This window comes from Cupressus sempervirens, chromosome 10 (assembly GCF_028749045.1).
Source record: "Cupressus sempervirens isolate cs-2001-9-10 chromosome 10, ASM2874904v1, whole genome shotgun sequence".
Lineage (NCBI taxonomy): Eukaryota > Viridiplantae > Streptophyta > Pinopsida > Cupressales > Cupressaceae > Cupressus > Cupressus sempervirens.
The window spans coordinates 517,796,764-517,820,837 of NC_143127.1; the positions used below are offsets into that span (position 1 = coordinate 517,796,764).

The window sequence follows — 24,074 nt, forward strand, 5'->3', positions numbered from 1 at the left end:
GTTTAGAGCATAATGGTATTAGTTGTTTGGGGAATACTTTGGCAAACCAAAAGTATAAGATTTTTTGAAAAAAAAGGAAAAAAATCAACAAAGAATTAGGGGAAAAATAGGTTTTACAAAAAACTGTATTTAAAATGAAGAAAAATAGTCAAAAACTACTGTTTTCAAAAATTTATGGGCATTTCTACAGCATAGAGATATTGAGAGCAAATGGAGTAGAGAATTTAACCCATGAAATGTAAAAAATAGGTTATTGTTTTTCATATTCATATTGATGATTACGTTGCACAAAACATACCACAACACTATAAATAATATTAAGATGGTGACAGTTTTCAAATTGTTCATTACAACATTCAGATATACTTGTAGGGCAAAACTTTTGTTAGGGTTGGGTACATTTTGGGTCAATCTGTACAAAAAACAAAGATATATCTATATATATATGTATATATATAATTATTTAATAACTATATTACTGATGATTATATAGCTTATATTGTTCAAAAGGCATAACAATTTTTGGAAAGTTCAACAATTTCAAATATCAGTTGTAAAACTGTAGATTTTTTGATATTAAAATTTACAATTTGTTAAAACTTTACTAATATATAATGTGTGATTTTACAAATTTACAATATTATATGTTAGAAATAAGATATGGGTATGAAAATTAGAACATAATATAATTATTAAAAGCAGTATATAAATTAGAATAAAAAACAAAGTCCAGCCTTAGCATGGTGTAATAGTAAATTTATAGTACTATGAAATATAGATTATAAATAAGCATAATTGTTTAACATTTACAAAGGGTAAATGTTGGCTATTTTTGCCCCCCTTTCAGCACATCACCCGATATCGATCAGACAGATCTTCAATGGGTTGTTTTCTTTGTAGTGGGTCCACGCTAAAGTTGGCAGCCAACATTTCCTGTTAGCTCGGTCCCTTCTTTAACCAAGTTGACTCGGTTTGCTCTTGGTTGGGCTAACTGATATGACATCCGATGGCTTTCGTGTTTTCGTGAGCTATCTGCCCATCTTCTTGAAAGCGCGAGATGCTTCCACGCATTGCCTTTCTAGCGCTTCGTCCTACCGCAATGCCTTTGCAAGACCTAGAAGCCTGAAATTGCATAGGATGCTGCCCTCTGTCACCATCCCGGTATTTCTTCATACCGCAAAGTCTCCTCGAGGTCCAAGGTCCGGAATTGCGCCACATGGTGGATGGTCCCATCTCCAACTTAAGTCTGCCCAATATACATGCACAGATCAACGGTGGAGATTCATAATAAGATATGGGTATGAAAATTAGAACATAATATAATTATTAAAAGCAGTATATAAATTAGAATATTAAAAATAAAGTCCAGCCTTAGCATGGTGTAATAGTAAATTTCAAGTACTATGAAATATAGATTATAGATAAGCATAATTGTTTAACATTTATAAAGCGTAAATGTTGGCTTTTTTTGCCCCCCATTCAGCCCATCACTAATATCTGATTAGAGAGACCTTCAATGGGCTGTTTTCATTGCAGTGGGTCATCGCGCTAAGTTGGCGGCCAACATTTCCTGTTAGCTTGGTCCCTTCTTTGACCAAATTGACTCGGTTTGCTCTTGGTTAGGCTAACTGATACAAGATCCGACGACTCGTGTTTTCACGAGCTATTTGCCCATCTTCCCGAAAGCACGAGATACTTCCACGGATCGCCTTTTTGGTGCTTCCTCCTACTGCAATGCCTCCGCGAGACCTAGAAGCCTGAAATTGCATAGGATGTTGCCATCTGTTGCCATTTCGGTATTTCTTCATACCATGGAGTCTCCTCAAGGTTTCAAGGTCCGGAATTGCACCACGTGGTGGAGGGTCCCATCTCCAACTTAAGTTTGTCCAATATACATGCATAGATTGACGGTGGAGATTTAGCTGAAGATTAAATGATTGTCGTCCGTTCTGTCAAATGACAAAGTGCGAGATGCTGCCAAGTGTCGTTGTTCCGGCTTTTCTTCACACTGCAGAGTCTCCGCGAGGCGCTGAAGTCCAGAATTGCATGACAATCGTTGGATCTAGTGCATCTTGGGGTCTCTTTGTTGCATCTCAACCGTCTACTGGAAATGAAGGGGATCTGTATCAATGGTTACGACTTAATATCTCATTGGAGAGATTTCTCGTGGCATCTAGACCATCCTTCTCAGGGGAAGGATCTTCATCGATGGTCATCATTCAATTTAGAGAAAATTAGATTCCCCCCCCATGGTCAACTTTGCATGTTATCCTTCCTAGCAGCTTGCTTTGTCCATGACATGCCACGAGGGACAGTTCTTCAATGCCCAGCTACTTGGACCTCGATTAGTACAACGCCAATGCACTCCATGCCTCTTTAATGCATATAATGATCAAATTTTAGTGATTTGATCTCTGGCGACTGGGTGCACAGGTTTTGGTCTCTTCCTGTCACTTCCAGCATCGAATTGCACTCCATGATCAAATTTCTTTCTGATTCTCAGTTATTGCTCTCGTCTACATCTCAACTCCACCTGGTTGGGGTTTGAACTTAATGTTAGATTTGAGTTATGCTTGATGTATAAAGGCAAGTTGTAAATACTTTTTCCGGGTTCTTCTCTATTTGTATTTTTTGCAGTAGCATTATGCTTTGCAGTTTTTGCTTTCCATTAATGAAATAATTTTGTTCTTACCTCTTCTTGCCATTCATTAATCTGTGCATGTTTATTGCCTTGTTTTCAATGTTTCTTTTCCATTTTCTTAGATTCATATGTTGTGGTAAATCTGTTAGTAGTTGTTGCATAGTGAAATTTCTTTCCTTTCAGCACTTCAATCAGTTCCAAACATGTATATGGTTCCTTGGAGATAGAATAGAGTCAAGACTAGCATATTCCAGATTTTCATTGACTTGTAGTGCAGTCATAGGCAGAGTTGTAACCATATTTCTATCTTGGTGCATCACCCCTTTCCCTTTCTGCATTTAATTTCTATTCTCTAAGTGAAGTATAGCTTTAGACTAAGTGAAGTACTCATTATATTGAGTATGTGTATTCATGATTTTACAAGGCATACTCAGTCTCTGCGATCGCTCTCTCCTTCAAACAAGGAAATTAATCAAATTGTGTTCATCCATTCTCCATTTCTGCCCAATTTCAAAGATCTACACAATTAGAACAATACAGTACATACTATCAGATTGGTAAGTAAATTTGAGTCAATTCAATCTATAATAATCTTTCCTATCTCTATCAGAGATCTTGATTTTACATATTGGCTTGATTGGAATGTTTCTTTTCCATTTTCTCAGATTCATATGTTGTCTTAAATATGTTAGCAGTTGTTGCATAGTGAAATTTCTTTCCTTTCAGCACTTAAATCAGTTCCAAACCTGTATGTGGTTCCTTGGAGATAGAATAGAGTCAAGACTAGCATATTCCAGATTTTCATTGACTTGTAGTGCAGTCATAGGTAGAGTTGTAACCATATTTCTATCTTGGTGCATCACCCCTTTCCCTTTCTGTATTTAATTTCTATTCTCGCTCTCCCCTTTCCTTCCTAGTGGTAGTGTAGGTGCATCCTGCTAGTGATGGAGCCTAAAATTTATAGTTTCCATTTTTTGACATTTTTCCATCCTTTACACCATTTATGTTATTTCTATAGTTTTAAGCATCCCAAAGTATCACAAGTGGCTGAATTTGTGCAAGCAAAAACATGTTGATAGTAGGTTCAAACGATGCTGATAACTGGCCAGATTAAGTTGACTGTAATGTCCCCATTTTCGAGATCGATTTTAATAATAATAGAGTTATAAGATTAAATAAATAAATAAATAAAATTATATTTATATTGATAATGTTAAATAACTAATAATAATACCTTATAGAATATTATTATCCAAAGTATTATATTTATAATAAAAGATATAAATATTAATTAGTATAATATAAACAAATATAATGTTACCATTTATTTTTTATAACCTGAATTATATTTTAATTAAGAGTGATGATAATATAATCATGGTATATATTATACCATAAAGAGTGTATATTCTAATGTACACCAAATATTAAACATGGACATCTAATGCAAGATACTAATTGTAAGAATATATTATTGTCTGGAAGTGATTAAAAATATAACCTAAATATTAAATATAATTATATTAAGTATCAAAATATAATAATTATATAATCATATTTCCATTCTATCATACAAGTATATATAGGATAGACAAAGGATCTGGAGGGGAGAGAAATATATTGGAGATGGATTGGATGAAAGAGATTAGAGGCAGTGAACTATGTAGCAGAGGAAATGGGGAGAAGAATTGACGAAGGCTAAAAATCGATTATGAAGCAAGTGTCAAGTCACCTGACGGAATAGGAGAGAAACCAAACAAGTACTTTGTTATTTTGAAGAAGCAGTCCGCAAGCAGAACACAGATGGCGAAACAATGTGCAGACCATCGAATATGAAGGAGAAAAATATACAAGGAACATATGAGAATCAGAATAAAAGAGGGGGAAAGTGGTATTTATCGAGCAGGAATAAATATCGATAGCTTTGGGTAATAAGATGGTGATAGTAAATTATATACTAAGTTTTTACAGGCAGCGTGAGTCTCCAGCTCAACAATCTTCACGTATGATTCGATAGCAAAGGAGACGTGACTTCATTAAGAAGGGAGAGACGTATATGAAGACTAAGTCGATATCAAAGCCTTTTGGATAGGGAGTCAATGAAAGAAGACTCAATGGGATAAACCTTGACCGTTGCACACAGAGTTGAGGAAGTAAACAAATTAAACTAGAATATGGAGCCTACAGCAGTGACAGAAATATATATCTGCATAATTAGAGAACATATGGACGAAGAGATCAATGGAAATATATAATTTAAACAAACCTTCATTGATAATATCTTACCCAGCCAAGTCAGGAACAGAACATCCAACACAGTTAGTAGATTCCTAAAGTGATCACATCAGACATGAACAGTAAAAATCCATAACTCAGAACATTATGTCTGACTCGACATTTCATTACTCGATCATGGAAGGGGAAGATGAAATATCCATTGTGTGGGAAGATATTGGAATGGGAGAGAGTAGAATGAGTCCAATAATCAACATATTATTGCCTTAGTTAAATCAAAGCGGAGGCAAAGATACATTCATCATAATAAGGGCACATCAATGATGGAGGGGAAAAAACACACATATCTAACAGAGGACCATAGAAAGAAACAGATAATGAAAGAAGACAATATCAATATTTGATGACCCCTGATTAAAGGTACCATACAAGAAGAAAGATGGAAAATCATCATTCAAACCAATCATGATATCTTAGGCAGGAAAGGACTAGATATTAATCGTTATTGGAGAGCACACAGAATAATTGCAGAGATCTAGTTGAATCTTTACTCTCATGATATAATTCAAGAAAACATATACAAGTACCAGATGAGATATTACAATATAAGATCAATAGAAGGAAGGCTTGGTAATTGAACTTGAAGGAATTGGTTCCAAACATTGTAACTTCAGATGGGTCATTACATTGACTCAACATGAAAAGTTTAATGCTCTCAAACTAATCCATTAGTAGCATGTGCAATCAATACCTTGGCATCATAAAAGGACTTCTTTGTCATAGTTTCACCAGATGCTAATACCAGCTATCTAAGCAGCAAACTCAAAACCCATTTTTAAAAATGCACATACTTGGTTTAATATATTTGATTTTGCTGCTTGTCATTTGTATTTCTGCCATTGGTCTTGAAATCTGGACAATAAGGTACTCAGGCTTGACATTTGCCAATTGGATCATAACCATATGTACTAGCCTTCTTATTGGCTGTGTGGTATACTTCTGCAATCATGGAGACAGTGGCATATGTTCGTTAGAGGTAGCATATGAGGAATTGCTACATTTATATGTAATTGCCTACACCAAGAGTGCAACAGTGGTAGATATAAAAATCACAATAGAAGTATATACCTTTTGGAGCACAATACCATCACGAATACAATCATTCCAATTCACTGGGATCTCATATTTGTTTGGAGCCATGCAATCATTAGGAAGGTGCTTCTGTGAATGATGTTACTATACCATCTTTTCCCTATGCTGTTGAGACATCAACGTCAGCAGGAACTGAAGATGATAAGCGACAATATTTTACCAGAATATATATGGCTGCTACAATATACATAGACAATATAGAAAGATGGATTCAATACAGGTTCAGGATTGAACATTGGGCAACTTCTTTTTTCATCTTGTTTAATATGGAATGTCTTCTTCGCCATTATGCATCTATGGAAGGAATATTGGAGTAGGCTTGAAATGGAAACAGTAGATGAAACAATAGACGCAAGGATTGGATGTTTACAATATGTAAGAGGGGCATTTCCTCATCCACAACAATGACCAATTAACTTGTTTTTGACAATACAAAGGAGTCGCTAGAATCCATGTCACATGGTTGAAGGATATATTACGATGATGTGAGAACACTAGTATATGGTGATTGGAAGAATATTGAGCCTAGGGATTCCAAAACGAAGTTACAAGAGGTCAAATCATGCCCACGATCATGTCTCTGCCATCTATAGAGCGCTACGATAGCCTGGAGATTAAAAGAAGACCACCGTGATTTGGAGGAGAAGGATTGAAAGGAAGGCACAGATGTCACGTCTCAAGAACATAAGCTCATTGAGCACCACGGGAGATTATCATGCTTTTCCTCCTTATTTTCTTACAATAATCATGGTCTCTTTTATTTTATATAAGATTAAAACTCATAAGAATTTATATCGAGAGACCAAGGATGGAGGTTTAAAATAAAAGCTCTCAAAGAATGGTCTGGGTATGGGAGGAGTGTCTTCGCAAATGAATTAGAAGGAAAGCGATAGGAAGCCTCGCGTAAAAAAGAGGCCAAGTTCAACAAATACATGCCTTTAAAAATCACCCGTCTCATTCATAATTATGCTTGCATTCAAAAGGATAATTTCAAACTAAGTAATTAGTTTTGAGCTTTTTAGCAAGATTCGTTATGAAGCGGTGCTATTAAATGAAGATATATGTCTTGAAAAGACATACCTATATACTGTTATAAGATATAAAAGGATATCCAAATTTAAAGACGTATTCAAAAATATTTATATGCTCGGAAGAAGTATTTAATATCTACTTGTAAGGAAGAATAAGGAGCAATAATATGACTTTGTAATATGAATTCAATTATTTTATTTTAATAATAAAAGAAAAGGTCCTTTGTTTATTTTTAAATGGCATGGAGATTTAAATTGTAGATGATTCATCCTTTGTAATAATTTTTTTGAAATTCTGCATACAATTTAAATATCGGATAAGTAGACACGATCATTTAGCATCTTGAATAGGATTATCACAGATATTGTGAAATATCAAATTGTTTCTGTATCTGTGTCTAGTTTGTCTCTTCAGGAGTTAAAGCGCATTCTAGACTAATTTAAGATTGCAAATATATTTGATCTGTTGCATCTTGATTATTTAATTATTGGCAGTATAAGTGCGAACAATATTATAAAGTTGTACGTGAAAATCTTCAATGAAGTTGACTCTATTGCTCGAATGAGCAGAGGCACTGGTCTTTTTTTTGTTGAAGTTAGAAAATGTGTATTTTCCTTCCTACAAGCATAAAATCCATTATTAACAAATCTTATACAAAACATTCAATTATTTCAAAACTCAACATTCTGTTTCATTTTAATCTAGTTCAAAGACCTTGCCAACCGAAAAACTCCAAAGCTTAAATTTGCTTTAGAAAAGCTCTAAACTTAGTAATCAGGTTCCAGAAGAAGGTCTACCCACCTAGGTGTAGCGAAGCCTGAAGTGCAGGGGAATCAAGGTGATTCTTGTTCATTAGCCATAAGTGATTGTGGAATCCTATCGGAGAAGTGGCAGGCTCTTGAATTTCCAATTTGCAGTTTTGGGAACCAATAGATAGTAAAGAAGCCGGCCTTCTCTAGAGATTCAACCTTAGAGCGCAAGTCCCACACTTGGAGGTTGTTTCCATGTTACACAAGGTCACTTGAGGGTGATACCTCAACCAAGGGTGCAGACTTTTGTGTCAACAGTTTTTGGCACGCCCGGTGGGACAATCATTTTCCGCTGCACAAGTTTGCCGGAAGTCAATCCAATCTTATGCATTGAGAATTTGGGTGTTATTTTTAGTGAAATCAGCCTTTAGAGGCATTTTATCTAACACCATGGCGACTCTATGCGTCTTTTGGTTTCAATGGACCAAGTGCTGATTTGTGTGAAGATCTTTCAATCTTTTTTGTTCCTCAGATTTCTTATGAAATTCCTTGTTTAAACGCTTCTTCATGGATCCCCTCCATGAAGATATTTTTTTCAATTCTCCATATTATGAGAATAAAGATGAATTTTTGTCTTACCTCCGCTCTTCAAAGTATAAGGTGAAGGTAGCCCAATTTGAGGAGGATCTCGCTAGGATATTGGTTTTTATAGAAGAGGACACAAGGCTCAAGTTTGCCTAGTTGCAAGCTATTGAGGTGCAGGAGCCCCCAAGGCGGAAGTTTGCTTACTTCATGCAGAACAGTCCTCCCTTTCTGCAACAACATGAGGAGACATGCACACTACCAGCCACACCACAAGAGCCAGCCCTTGCTTGCCAAGAGGATACAGCTATTGTAGAGCACAACAGTGAGGTCAAGGTTGATTGCTTAGAGCTGAAGCCAGCAAGAGGATGCCCCATCAGGCATCTAGCTCTACACCAATGCAAGTTGCCGTCGGTCATGCTCATTCCAGAGCATGGAGTAGACCACAAGGAAGAGCAAGCATGTTTTTCTCAAGTTGACAATGTCCCAGTGCTACAGAGCTTCATTGTCTTCAGCATTGGGAAAGAGGTTTTTTATGCAGCAACATGTTTGTTATGCTTGTTGCCATTTTCAGTTGCCCATGTGCATGGGAAAAGAAACCAACTTGTGAAGAAAGGCAACTATTTCAACAAGCCAGTCAATGACTTTGTTTGATTATTTTGATTGTAAGTACTGTACATAGTAGAGTAAGTGTTTTCAGCTTTCTAAGAAGTGCGCATGCACAGTTTTCTGGAGCTTTCTGAAGCTCTTCAGACCCCCTTTTGTTTTATGCTGGTTGCAGAATTTGTGAAGTTGCAGGTGAGACAAGGAGTCATTCTCTTTGGTGACACTGTGCCTAATGGATTGCTTAAGGCCATTGATCCATGTTTAGTAGGCAAGCATCCCCTCTGAGTTGCCAAGAATGTTGGCTATTTTTGCTCCCAATTCAGCCCATCATCGATATCCGATCAAAGAGACCTTCAATGGGTTGTTTTCTTTGCAGTGGATCATCGCATTAATTTTGGTGGCTAACATTTCCTATTAACTGGGTCCCTTCTTTGACCAAGTTGACTCGGTTTGCTCTTGGTCGGGCTAACTAATATGAGATCTGATGGCTCTCGTGTTTTCTGGAGCTATCTGCCCATCTTCCCGAAAGTGCGAGATGCTTCCACGTGTCACCTTTTCGGCACTTCCTCCTACCATAATGCCTTTGCAAAACCTAGAAGCCTGAAATCGCATAGAATGTTGCCATCTGTCACCATCTCGGTATTTCTTTATATCGCAGAGTCTCAACAAGGTTCCAAGGTCCAAAATTATGCCATGTGGTGGAAGTTCCCATGTCCGATTTAAGTCCGCACAATATACATTTAAGTCCGCACAATATACATAAATAGATCAACGATGGAGATTTAGTGGAAGATTAAATGATCGTTGTTTGTTCTATCAAATGGAAAAGTGCGAGATGCTACTAGGTGTCGTTGTTCTGGCTTTTCTTCACACTACGGAGTCTCTGCGAGGCTCCAAAGCTTGGAATTGCACGATAGTCATTGGATCCGGCACATCTTGGGTCTCTTCGTTGCATCTCAATCATCTACTAGAAATGAAGGGGATCTGCATCGATGGCTATTACTTAATATCTCATTGGGGAGATTTCCCGCGGCATTTGGACCATCCTTCTTAGGGGGAGGACCTGTTGGTTCCCAAAACCGCAAATTGGAATCCTATGAGCCTTGCCTGCTCGATGTTGGGATATCCAACCGGTTAAGGCCAACTTGATGGGATTGATCGATGCAATCCAAAGCCTCTGCGCTTTCAGCGCTGCAAAACCAAGGTGGGTGTACTTGATCCTGGACAACAACCTTAAATCCAAGATGCTTAAAGTAGACTGGTTAAAATGTGAATACAACAAAAGCTTTCAAAACGGCAAGAATTATAGAAAGCTTTTACCTTGCAAATTATGAACTGAGAATAAATGATTGTATAAATGTGATAATGTTTTGAATAAACAATAATTATAAATTAATGCAACAAATGAATATATTAATTCCTCAAAGGAAAGAAATGAAACAGTTGCCAGCATATGGATTATGAATCAAGAGTAAAAGACCAGTGCTTAATTAAATGGGCAATTAGAGTCAATATTATAAGTTGAAACGTACAACTTTATAAAGTTCAATGTATTTAAACTATAAACAGATTAATAATCTAGACGCGACGGATCAATTATAAAAACACAATTTTAAACTAGTCTAGGATGCACTTTAAACTCCTGTGGAGACAAACTAGACATAAATACAAAAGCAATTAAGTATTTCACAATATCTATGTTTATCAAGTTTAAAATGCAATAATGACCCAGTCCACTTGTCGGAATTTTAAAATATTTATAGAAAATAAATAAAATATTTATAAAGGACACAACTTAATAGTAATTGTACTGGAGACACTCCTTAAGGATGATCCATCCAATATAGTTCGACTCCAGCATTGCACAAGAATTCATTCAATAATCCACCATCCACAGGCTTTGTTCAAAAAATCATTTCTTTACCATTGAAAGAATAAAATGTATCAAGTGCATATAGTATATGTAACTTGGTTCTAAAATTTCGGGAAATATGAATTGTATCTATTATGTTTTACATCTCATATTTATAGAGAATCAAAAGGCATTGGTTGCCTTCCAACCTTTGCACCTCTTCCTAAAAATTAACCAATGTTTAATGCTTAATATAACTCTAATTATATTCCAACATTACCGATGGTCAAATAATTTCCAAGGCTTATAACATTGGACGCAATATCTCTCTCTTTTGTGGGTGCTTTTTCTGTGCGATTCCCATCTACCGAAGAGCAATCCGCAGGCTATATTCTGTGATACTCAATCATATCATCTGCATAGACCCCTCCTTTGTCACCCATCATTCAAGCTCTCAACTTCCCTTTCTCTTGCGTGTATGCTCATGACCCTGAAATAGACACACCATACATTAGGAAAATCATTTATAAAGATTTGTAAATGCTATTATTCATGGATGAAGAGCAATCTCTAATGGCTACTAGAGGTAACATAATTATTCCTTGCTACCGACATCCGCAAATCCTTCTCTATTTATGTTGTGAGAGAGGAAAGAATTGAATCTAGAGTTATTTAATATTGTCGCTTAATATGAAAGGAACATTTGGTCACGCACGCACAAGTTCATTGCTATTCTGTATGCCAACAGGGAAAGTCATAGACAAGCATACTTATTTCCTCCATTTGCACAATATTGTTCTTATGTTTCTACAAATTGTTCCCATGCCATCTTTCGATTTTGTCTCTATTCGAACTTGCAAGAACATGTCATTCAATGAACATTTGACAACATACTACTCCGCCTTCATTTCAAAAGTTCCTGTTATAGTCTCTGATCGTGTCATGCTCATGTGGCATTGGTTCTATAACTGGAGGTGTCATCGGGTGCTATTCTAGATTATTATCCTTCAGATCATATGAATATAATCGCTCCTTTTAATAGTGCTTTCCAGACAGAGAATTGTGCAAATGAATAACTCCTTTCAATCTGTGTTATGCCCAATACGATGGGACTGTAATCTACAGATTCAAAAATAATAAAGTTCATGGTTTTGAAAACTTGCTACATTCATAACCACATATTCCCGTTTGTGCATAATTACCCTTATGTTTTGTATTGATCCATTTCCTCAGTTATCCAAATGATATGTTGGCTTTTTATGGTTGCTATTTAAATTTCATTTCATGGCTCTCTGCCACTGTATCTTCAACAGCAAAGGATTACAGGTTTGAAGAAAGTACTGTCTTTGATCTCAAAAGGCATTTGCAGACTTTTATAATTCTAGCTTACCACATTAGACAAGATCTGACTCTTTGTCGCTACTAAATAAAAATCATTGAATATTTTGTTATTCGAAGAATCAAAATGAATGATCATAATTTGCTTGAACCTTTTAGAACAGTGAAATAAATATCCCTGTTGTATTTTCCAAATATAATGCTCATATTAGGTGGTTCATCTGGAACTTCAGTGTCTAACACTAATAACTTGCTTTCTTTGCACATTGTTGCTTCACCAAGACATAATAAAGGACCCATTCCATTTTGAATGTCCAACATAATCTCATAAATAGAGGCACAAAATTTTCGGGCTTCATCAAAATCTTCATCGATGGTCATCATTCAATTTCAGGAAAATCAGATTCACCCTCGCGGTCAACTCTACATGTTATCCTTCCCAACGGCTTTGTTTGTCCATGGCACACCATGAGGGCCAGTTCTCCAATGCCCAACTACTTCTTGGACCTCAATTGGCATGACACCAATGCGCTCCATGGCTCTTTAATGCTTATAATGATAAAATTTCAGTGATTTGATCTCTTGTGGATGGGTGCACAGGTTTTGGCCTCTTCTTGTCACTTCCAGCATCGGATTGCACTCCATGATTAGATTTCTTTTTGATTCTCAGTTCTTGCTCTTGTTTGCAACTCAACTCCACTTGGTTGGGGTTTGAACTCAATGTTAGATCTGAGTTATGCCTGATCTATAAAGGCTAAGTTGTCAGTTCGGATTCTGGTATGGATGCAGGTTCAAGATTCGGATTCGTTATTCATCCAAATTTTCTTTTGGTTGGGTTTGGATTGGTTTTGGGTTCATCCGTACCAAAACATATCTTTTATTAAAGATATATGTGTGTGTGTGTGTGTGCAACAACAAATAAGTCTATACACCACTCTACTAATAATAAAGCAACATAGTAAAATACACCACCATATCTATGTTTCAATATAATATGATATTAATTGCATTATTTAACCATACATATAACATCATACGCTTGCTTGGTATCATGCATGGGATGTATTTCCATATTCAGGGACAGTTTGAGAATGAAAGGAATCATCAAAAGATAAGTGTAGTTATCTGAATTTTTTTAATATTGGTTAGAGGTTTTCTAACCAAGCTAGATCAAAAGCTGAGATTTAGATTTGAAGCCCTGGATTCAAAGAATATATCATAGCTTTTTTAAAGAAATTCCTCTATAATCGTCAATCTGGACTTCACCAATTGTCAATTTGGATTTCCTCTATAAGCAAGTTTTCATTTTCACTCACAAATGGATAAATGACATATAAACCATATTTTTGGTCTTTTTAGTGGTCACTTTTAGGGTTGGGAGGATCAAATGAACCAAATTAGGCAAAAAAACACTTTGTTTTGAGACCAAATTCAGCTTGGGTTCAGCTGCTGAGCAGCAAATTCTTCAAAATTTGCTCTGAATTCTGCCCAAATTCCTCTGACAGAATTTGCAGCAAATCTATGGCTCTGTAGGAGAATGTGAAGAGAATTTGACAAGAACTAGACTTTGGACAGAATTAAACCAGACTTTGAGGGTTGCTGGAGAGAATCTGGTAACTTAGTATAAAGGCAAGTTGTAAATACTTTTTCCGATTTCTTCTTTGTTTGTATTTTTTGCAGTAGCATTATGCTCTGCAATTTTTGCCTTACATTAATGAAATATTTTTGTTCTTACCTCTTCTTGTCATTCATTAATCTGTGCATGTTTATTGTGTTGAAGTATAGCTTCAATCGAAGTGAAGTACTTTTTATATTGAGTATGTGTATTCATGATTCACAAGGCATACTCAATCTTAGTGATCACTCTCTCCTACAAACAAGGATATTAATCAAATCATGCTCATCCATTCTCCATTTCTACCCAGTTTCAAAGATCTGCACAATCAGAACAACAAAGTACATACTATCAGATTGGTAAGTAAATCTGAGTCAATTCAATCTATAATAATCTTTCGTATTTCTATTAGAGATCCTGATTTTACATGGTATCAAAGCCATCCTGATAGGGAATTATATTCTTCAAAAATAAAAATAAAATTCTTAGATTTATCAATATTAGAATTTTATCCTCAAATTCAAAATGGTTAATCATGTAAGATTAGAGGATAGACTAGAGGGGGCATCAAATTTTTCATCATGGAAAATTCGAGTCATGATAGTATTAAGAGAAATGGAGTTGGAAGAGTACATAAAATCAAACAAATCAATACCTGAAAACATAGTTGGAAAACTCGCCAAATGCAAAAACTCGCCAAGCCCCCCAAAAGTTTAATCGGGAAAAACTCGGCGATTTAAAAAAAAAACTCGGGAAAAACTCGGGAACCTAAAAAACCGCTGAAATTTAATTAAAAATACATTTATTTTGCAAAATTTAATGAGAAGATGCATCTAATAAGTTAATTAAAGACAATACAAAAGAAAGAAACAAAGTTTAGATATATATAAATGCATAATGCGTACAAAATTGCATTCTCATGCAGAATGCTCATGGTAGGAAGCAAAATAGTAAATTACTAAATAGTTTCAATCTGTCAAACTAGAAGTAAATACTAAAAGTCTAAATACATCAATACAATGTGACAATGCCAATCACATCTTCCTCTTTCCACTTGCACTAGCAGGAAAGCGAGGGGGTCTAGTCCTAGAAGAAGTGCCCCGCACTGGGATAGGGCGTGAGCTGCGTGACTGTGAACTCTGTGGCTGTGCCCCCTCGCTCGATGTCCCTACTGACTGGCTCGGCGTCCTAGAAGAGGATGCATCTCCTCCTAATGGTAATGTCTGATCCTCGCCTGAATCATCATCATCCTCGTCCTCATCCTCAATGTCATCCATAGTGAACTGAAAATCAGTGTCAACCTCCCCCTCCATGGCCTGCCTCTCCAAATCAGCAATCTCATCTGGTGTAAAAAATGGACTTGGCTCCTGTGCTGTCCAATCAGAATAAGGATCTATCTCATCTAGATCAAGCGGACCAGGTAGTTCTAAGAGCTGTGACTTTTTTATGCGCAACTTAAGATTATAGTACACATAAACAAGGTCATTAAGCCGTTTTTGAGTCATTCTGTTTCTTTTCTTTGTATGGATGGACTCAAATAAGCTCCAATTGCGCTCACAATGGGATGAGCTACAAGGTTGGGATAGGACTCTGAGAGCAAATTTCCTTAAATTGGGGGTATTGCCACCCCAACTTGCCCACCAAGCATCTGCAAAACAAAATTTAAAAAGTTATAAAGCAATAAAAAACAAAATCAGAAGCACAACTTATCAATTAGCAAAAGTTTTAAAGTTTGACGCTTTACCTGGTGCTTGAGTAGATCTTGCTCTCTTTGCTAGCATAGAAGAGAACAAAGGACCCCTTGATTCCACATAGATTTGTTGTTCGGTCACAATAAGGTCTCTCTCCTCTTCACTTGATATCATTCTCTCAATGCATTTAGAGAGACCTTCCATGACCTCTCCATTAGGATCTGAGTAGGAATCATCAGCCCTAAAACAAATAGAAAATGATATCAAGTCTTACTACACAACCTTAAAAAGTAAAGTAAAATAAAGACTTATTAAAATCCCAACTTCAAGGACAATCAATTATCATAGTACCTGAATTTGGGATTGAGGAAGTAGCCTGCTGCATGAATAGGTTGGTGGAGCATATTGTTCCACCTCCTATCAATTATTTCCCAAATGGGGTCAAATCTGAGACTGTCCCCGTGATAGTAACTTCTAACAGCCTCTTTCGCCCTATCCATGGCCTCATAAAGACCTCCCATTGGGGATTGCTGCCCATCACATGTGCGCAAGACTAGAACCAGGGGCAGAGACATCTACATTTGAAATTTGAAAAATACAAATTAGTTAATAACATAGTAAGTTATGAATTGAAAATGAAACTTGAATAAACTAAAAGTCTAAAAATATAATGAAGTTACCTCCACAATCTCCTTAGCCTTTGCAAAAAAGCTATCATCAAAGACTATTCGTGCCACAGCTTCTCCTTCGGGCTTCTTTGAGTAAGGTGAAGCAACCCAATCAGCACACACAAACATTTGCTTCAAAGCCAATATGTGGTCAAGAATACTTTGCAACGTCAAGAAGACCGTTGCAAACCTTGTCATAGCAGGTCTCATCAAATCTTTGCCTTTAGTGGCTTTTCTCATCAAACTGAGAACCCATGGGTGATTATAGATATATTTCGTGACTCGCCTAGCATCTTCCACAACTGGACTCACCCAATCAAGTTTTCCTATGTCCTCCAAAAGAAGGTCAAGGACATGTGCTGCACAAGGTGACCAAAAAAGTGTGGGATGCCTCTCTTGGAGGATTCTACCTAAAAGATTAGCAAAAAATCAATAATCAGTAACAAACTTTCCATATTTAGTATTTACAAATTACATCAAATCTAAATTGAATAATACCATAGCATTACATCCATGATTCATATTGATTCAAATATAAAAAATTAAATCTACCTGCTGCTGCATTATCTGTGATAATTTGCACCACATTCTCTATTCCCACCTCCATGACAACATTCTCCAACATTAAAGCCAATGTGGCTGCATTTTTCACTTTGTTGGAGGCATCGACAGATTTCCAAAACACCACATCATCTTTGCAAGCAATCAAGAAGTTAATAATGGTTCTACTTCTTCCATCTGTCCACCCATCAGATAAAATGGTGCAGCCATACTTCTTCCACTCTTTCTTTTGGTCTTCTATCAACAATCTTGCCCTACCAACCGCTTTGTCAAGCAACCTACAAAATTTAAGTGTAATATTAAATAAAGTGTAAGTGTTAGTAAAAAATTAGGAAATAAGTTATAACAATTAAGATTTAAAATATAACAATGAACTAAAGTGAATCTCAATTATTTACAATTACTAAATAGTAAAATACTAACCTTCCACTCATATCCTTGCGATTAGGCGGCTTGTACCCTTTGCCTGATATTGTCATTGCATTCACCATATTGACCCAATAGGGACCATCAGCGGCATTCATTGAGATACTGTTGAAAAACCAAAAATCAGCTGCTGCAATATCAGTTTGCTCATGCACCTCCTTAAACCATGCGGTGCCCTCTAATGATGGCTGTGCTCCAGGTGTGTTCCTGGGCACAAAATAACCACCTATCCCTGATGGGGATCTGGATGGTGATGATGAAGAAGTAGGAGATGTAGAAGAAGTGGAACTGGTAAAAGAGAAATTTTGTTTGCGGATCCGTGGGCCACGAAGAGATCTTGGTATGTTCTCAAGTGCTTCTTCTTCCTCTTGCATATCAAAAGGAGCTCCTTCAGATTCAGATATGGCTGCCCTCATAGCTATTTTTGCCCTCTCCCTATTCAATTTTTTCTCTTCAGCAGCTACAAGTAGGGCATGGATGAATCTTTTTTCTTCATCAGTTACCTTGAGACAAGGATTTGAGTCATGTTTCTTTATGCCTGCAAGGTGGTATTTGAGGCGGTTTATGCCTCCAGAAATAATTCTCTCACAGGGAATGCATATCACCTTCCCAATATCATTTGGATTTGGAGCTTCATAGGCATACCGCCATGCCTTATCTCTTGCATTTTTAGGCCGAGTGCCTATATATCCAGATGGGCATGGTGTTTGTGGCCACTCTTCTTGTGGGTTTGTCATTTTTTTAATGGTTGACTGTTGCCCTACACATAAATATATAGAGAAATGAATAAACAAAGTTAGAACTTAGAAGCTAGGGTTTCAAATGATTCAAACTTCAAACTTGAACCATATCCTTAGCAAACAACAAACTTCAACCATATCCTTAGAAGCTAGGGTTTCAAATGATTCAAAATGATTTTAAATGATTTGAAAACATTTACAAAAAACAACAAAAACAAAAGAACATTTGTTATAAAACTACAAAAAGTTTTCAAACTATGATAAGATGAACATACCTGGAAAGAAATTTGTCTTCTAAAATCGGTTAGAATCCTCTACAATCCACTCAAATCCGCCTTGAATCACTTGCAATCAGCCAAGAATGCCTCCAAACCTTCTTCTCTTCACTCCTCAAGGTTCTAAACAATGCAAATACAAGAAAGAATGAGAAAAAACACACTCACTGCCGCTTAAATCCTCACAGGCCGCGTTCACCAGTAAACCGCGAGTTTTTAGGAAAAACTCGCCGAGTTTTTGCCGACTACTCGCCGATTACTCGGCGAGTTTTTACCAGTTTGCCGAGTTTTTAAATCGGCGAGTTAACTGGTTAAAAACTCGCCGAGCTAGGAAACTCGGTGAGTTTTCCATCTATGCCTGAAAATGATCCAGATAAAATGACATGGAAAAGGCACAACAAGAAGGCCATGAAAATTATTATAGACTCAGTGAAGGATCATATTCCTCCATCTATATCCAGTCTTAAAAATGCCTTTGAAATATTCTCTACTATTAAGAATACTTTCAAAATCAACAATACTAGTAGATTGGTAACTTTAAAGCAAGATCTCCTATACATAAATGATCAATGGGGAGTCAATTACATCCTATTTTTTAAGAATCTCTGAGTTAAAAGATTAGCTTGCAACAATTGGAAGTCAACTTGATGACAAAGAACTTAGCATCATAGCGTTAAGAGGACTTCCACTATCTTGGAAAACCTTTATTTGTGGTCTAAGCTCTCGACTTGACCTTCTTAAATTTGAATTACTCAAAAATGAATGCACTCAAGAAGAATCAAAGATTAGTTTTCAAAGAGATCAACATAAATCAAGAGGGAGATATTCAAGCTCTTCATGCTAATACAAAAAATAAAGAAAAGAAAGGTAAATTCAAACGTGATAGGAAGGAATTCAACAAATCATATAAGACATGAGATTGGTCAAAAGTACAATGTTTCAAATGTGACAAATTCAGTCACACTCACAACTTCTACCCTAAACGAAAGAAAATTCAAGCAGCCCTAGCAAAAATCAAAGAGAAAGAGGAAAAAGAAGAAAACCTTGCATTTTATCTAGCTCTCTCAAGTGAATTAAACTCAAACAAAAACACCTGGATTATAGACAGTAGAGCATCACGTCATATTACAGGTTTTAGAGACAAATTTGAAAGCTTCAAAGAATATTCCTATGAAGAAGTAACCATTGGAGACAATTCTACTCATCCAGTTAAAGGTATTGGATCATGTTCAATTCATCTAAATTCAGGTATTACTCTCGAACTTAAAAATGTTTTTTATTCATACCCGATATAAAAAAAAAGTTGGTCTCTATTTCTGGTCTTGTTGATCAAGGATAAAAAATCACCTTTCAAGAGGATAGAGTTCTATCTTGGCTAAAGAAATCCAACATCAAGAAAGCTATATCTATTGGATTTAGAGATGGAAGTTTATATAAACTTTGTAACCAACAAAATTTAGCCCTATGTCATGAAACATAAAATTCAACTGAAATTTGGCATAGGAGACTAGGTCACCTTCATTTCCGTGCATTGTCATCAATAGGGAAAGTTATAAAAGGATTACCTAGTCTCAAATCTGATCACTTAGGCATTTGCAAAGGATGTGCCCCAGGCAAGAACACCTAAAAATCCTTTCCTAAAAGCATACACAAATCAAAATTTGTACTTGAACTTATTCACACTGATCTATGTGGTCCTATGATTGTACCTTCCCTAAATGGGTGCCTCTATTATGTGATTTTTATTGATGACTATTTTAGAAGAACTTAGATCTACTTCCTCAAACAAAAGGGATCAATTGAAGTATTATCTAAATTCAAAGAATTCAAAGCACTAGTTGAAAACCAGTTTGGACAAAAAATCAAAACACTAAGATCAGAAAATAGAGGTGAATACATCTCTAAAATTTTCAAAGATTTTTGCATTACTGTTGGGATTGAGGAGTTTTTTGTACCATATAATCCTCAACAGGATGGAGTTGCAAAATGTAAAAATAGATCAATTATTGAATCAGCCAAAGCAATGATGCATGACCAAAATCTTCATACTTCCTTTTGGGTTGAAGCTTCTAATGTTGATGCTTATATTCAAAATAGATGTCATCACTCAATATTAGAAAACACCACTCTTGAAGAATTATTTTCAGGTATCAAACTAGATCTAAGTCACCTAAGAATATTTGGGTGTCCTATTTATATTCATATTCCTAGAGAAAAGAACAAAATTAGAACCATCTGGAAAGAAGGGGATACTCATTAGATATAGTGAAACAACCAAAGGTTACAAGATCTATGTTCCAAGTCAAAGAACAATTGAGATCAGTAGAGATGTAAAATTTGAAGAAGATATTGCCTTCAATCTTTCTAAGAACATTGATGCATATGCAGAATCTACTATTGAACTAGATGAAGATCACCCAATAGAAAATGAGAGGGAGAATGATTCTGAACCTCCTTCACCTACTATCTCAAATTCAGAGAGTATTGAAAATTCCAATTATAAAAAGAGGCCACTTTTGCCTAGGAAAATGATAGAAGAGAATCATGTTGAACCTGATGAAGAATCAAAGAAAGCAAGAGAACAAGAAATCAGTCATGTTATGTGACACTACTAACTGAACTTATCAAAACAGAACCTTCAAATGTTGATGAAGCTTTATCAAGCAAACCTTGGAAAGAAGCAATGATTGAAGAATATCAATCAATACTAAAAAATGGTGTGGGATGTTGTACCCAGACCTAAGAACAAATCAGTTGTCTCTTCTAAATGGCTATACAAAATCAAGCATGCACCTGACAACTGCATTGAAAAATAAAAAGCCAGATTTGTGGCACGCGGGTTCTCATTGAAGGAAGGATTTGATTATGAAAAAAAAAATTTCTTGTGTTGTTAGGTACACATCTGTTAGGACTATCTTAGCAATTGCAGCATCCAAAGGATGGAAAGTTCATCAAATGGATGTTAAAACAACATTCTTAAATGGTGAAATTGAAGAAGTTTATATTGAACAACCAGAAGGGTTCATCACTCATGACAAAAATTTCCACGTGTAAATTAAAGAAAGCACTATATGGCCTTATATAGGCACCCAGGGCATGGTATGAAAGAATAGACAACTATCTAACAAAATTAGGATATTCTAAGAACGAAGTTGATCCAAACATATACTTCAAAATAAATGGTGGTGACATGATTATTCTTGTGTTATATGTTGATGATTTGTTAATAACATGTGAAGAATAACTTATAAACAAATGCAAACAGAAAATAACAATAGAGTTTGATATGAAAGATCTAGCTCTTCTCCAGTACTTCCTAGGACTAGAAGTCTGGCAAAAGGGGAACTACATTTTCCTAAATCAGAGAAAATACACCACTGATATTTTGACGAAATTTGGAATGATGAATTGTAAACCAGTTACTACTCTTATGGAAGTCAACTTACATAAGTTGAAGGATGATATGGTTGAATCTAAATCTACTGATTCTACTTACTCTAGGCAAATCATTGCATCTTTAATGTATTTGGTGAATAATCGTCCTGATATATGTTATGCTACTAATACCTTAAGTTAGTTCATGTGTGAACCAAAGAAGATATCTAATGGCAGCCAAGTATATCTTAAGGTATCTAAGAGGTACAGTTGGTATGGGACTCAAATATGATCAAGTCGAAATCAATCTTCATGGATACTCAAATTTTGATTGGGCAAGTAGCTCTACTTAGCGTAAAAGTACTACAAGATGTTGCTTCAGTCTCAGATCTAGGATGATTTTTTGATTCAGCAGAAAACAATCCTCAGTTGCATTAAGCTCCACTGAAGTAGAATATATAGCCTCCTCCATGGGAGCCAAAGAAGTTGTATGGTTACGAAAATTGCTAGTTGGATTGTTTAAGAAGATCTTGAAGCCAACTATCATTCACTGCGATAATCAGAGTTGTATCAAGCTTTAGCTAATCCAATTTTTTACAATCGATCTAAGCATATTGAAATACCTTATCATTACATTGGAGATATGGTAGATCGAGGTGTTATCAAACTAGAGTACATAAGTACAAATGAGCAAACAGTGGATGTTTTTACCAAACCTCTTGCCAAAGTAAAATTGGAATACTTCAGAGGAAAACTTGATATGATTAAATTGTAATGTTGACTATTGAATTTAAGTTTCAATATGTGTTTATGCTTCTAAAGTTGTCTAATTGCATCAAATATGTAATGAAAGGTGATGATCTTTCATGGACATATATATTCAGAAGGTAATCTTTGTAAGTTGATGATCTTACAAAAGATGGGCCTGTTGTTATGGCAATTTTGTTCTGGATACGTTGGAAGTCGTTGATAATGAAAGTATTGTGATTTCTTTAGATATTGTTTTGGACAATTAGAGATCATAATACATGTTATGATAGTGTTCATAATATTGTGATTATAATTATTTGACAAGTCACTATTTTAGAGTGTTTAGGTCAGATAATGTGTTGTGTATATCTTCGATATTGATATCTTGTAAAAAAATTATCACTTCTCCCTTGCTAAGAGGAGTGTTGAAGTATAGCTTTAGACTAAGTGAAGTAATCATTATATTGAGTATGTGTATTCATGATTTTACAAGGCATACTCAGTCTCTGCGATCGCTCTCTCCTACAAACAAGGAAATTAATCAAATTGTGTTCATCCATTCTCCATTTCTGCCCAATTTCAAAGATCTACACAATCAGAACAATACAGTACATACTATCAGATTGGTAAGTAAATCTGAGTCAATTCAATCTATAATAATCTTTCCTATCTCTATCAGAGATCCTGATTTTATATATTGCCTTGATTGGAATGTTTCTTTTCCATTTTCTTAGATTCATATGTTGTCTTAAATATGTTAGCAGTTGTTGCATAGTGAAATTTCTTTCCTTTCAGCACTTAAATCAGTTCCAAACCTGTATGTGGTTCCTTGGAGATAGAATAGAGTCAAGACTAGTGTATTCCTGATTTTCATTGATGTGTAGTGCAGTCATAGGCAGAGCTATATCCATATTTCTATCTTGGTGCATCACCCCTTTCCCTTTCTGCATTTAATTTCTGTTCTCTCTCTCCCTTTTCCTTCCTAGTGGTAGTGTAGGTGCATCCTGGTAGTAAGGAAGCCGGCCTTCTCCAGAGATTCAGCCTTAGAGTGCAAGTCCCACACTTGGAAGTTGTTTCCATGTTACACAAGGTAGGTTGAGCGTCATGCCTCAAGCAAGGGTGCAAACTTGTCAACAGTAAACATTTACCGCTATCTATGATGTTAACCTAGGTAACATAATATTGAAAAAAAAAATGGAATAGTTAAAGTGTCCATCTATGCCCACAATTTTCTTTTACAGAGGACTTGTTGTATGTTGGGCTGAATGCTACTATCAGAATTGGTCATGCTGCACAAAAATCTCCTCGATGACACATTATTATAAAATAACTAAGTTTGCTTGAATTTCTTCTCTGGCGAATTGTATGTGGGCTTTTACTTGCAGCGAATGAAATGTGAAATTAAAAAGCTGAGTTAAAAAATCCACCAATCCTAAAATCTAGGAGTTTTCGCTTTATTTCTAGGTTTTTACGTGGGATTTTTAGGGTTTCTGCCTAATTTTTCACGATTTGTGCAATTATCTCGTGATTTGAATAGCTTTATTTATTGAATTAGGTACAATTGTTTACAAACTTGTTGATTGATGGTCAACAACATTTTGACCCATTCAAGGGAAAAAAATTAGGACAATGGGTGATTTGTAATTAGTCTGATTGCAAAATTTGCTTCTTTGGTTTAGACTCTAGAGCATTCATTTTTTGTTTTTAGATGTTATTTTTAGCTTCCAGTTTGGTTTCCAAGATTCTTGGAGGGATTGTCTATTTTTAATCACTAGATCAAGTCTAG

General features: G+C 35.8%; 2 protein-coding genes across 2 annotated transcripts in view; one reads left to right on the top strand and one right to left on the bottom strand.

Moving 5' to 3' along the window:
- The window catches only part of LOC149534923 (Prolyl oligopeptidase family protein), a 147,749-nt gene that overhangs the window by 82,137 nt on the left and 41,538 nt on the right, over positions 1 to 24,074 (top strand). The gene's annotated exons all lie outside the window — the stretch shown is intronic.
- On the bottom strand, positions 14,665 to 17,224 carry LOC149534926 (uncharacterized). Its single transcript, XM_089804286.1, has 6 exons — positions 17,146 to 17,224; positions 16,714 to 17,000; positions 16,174 to 16,571; positions 15,845 to 16,068; positions 15,547 to 15,734; positions 14,665 to 15,450 (listed from the first exon to the last, which is right to left on the bottom strand). The coding sequence occupies exons 1-6, from the start codon at positions 17,211 to 17,213 to the stop codon at positions 14,837 to 14,839; spliced, it is 1,779 nt and encodes a 592-aa protein (XP_089660412.1). The 5' UTR covers positions 17,214 to 17,224; the 3' UTR covers positions 14,665 to 14,836.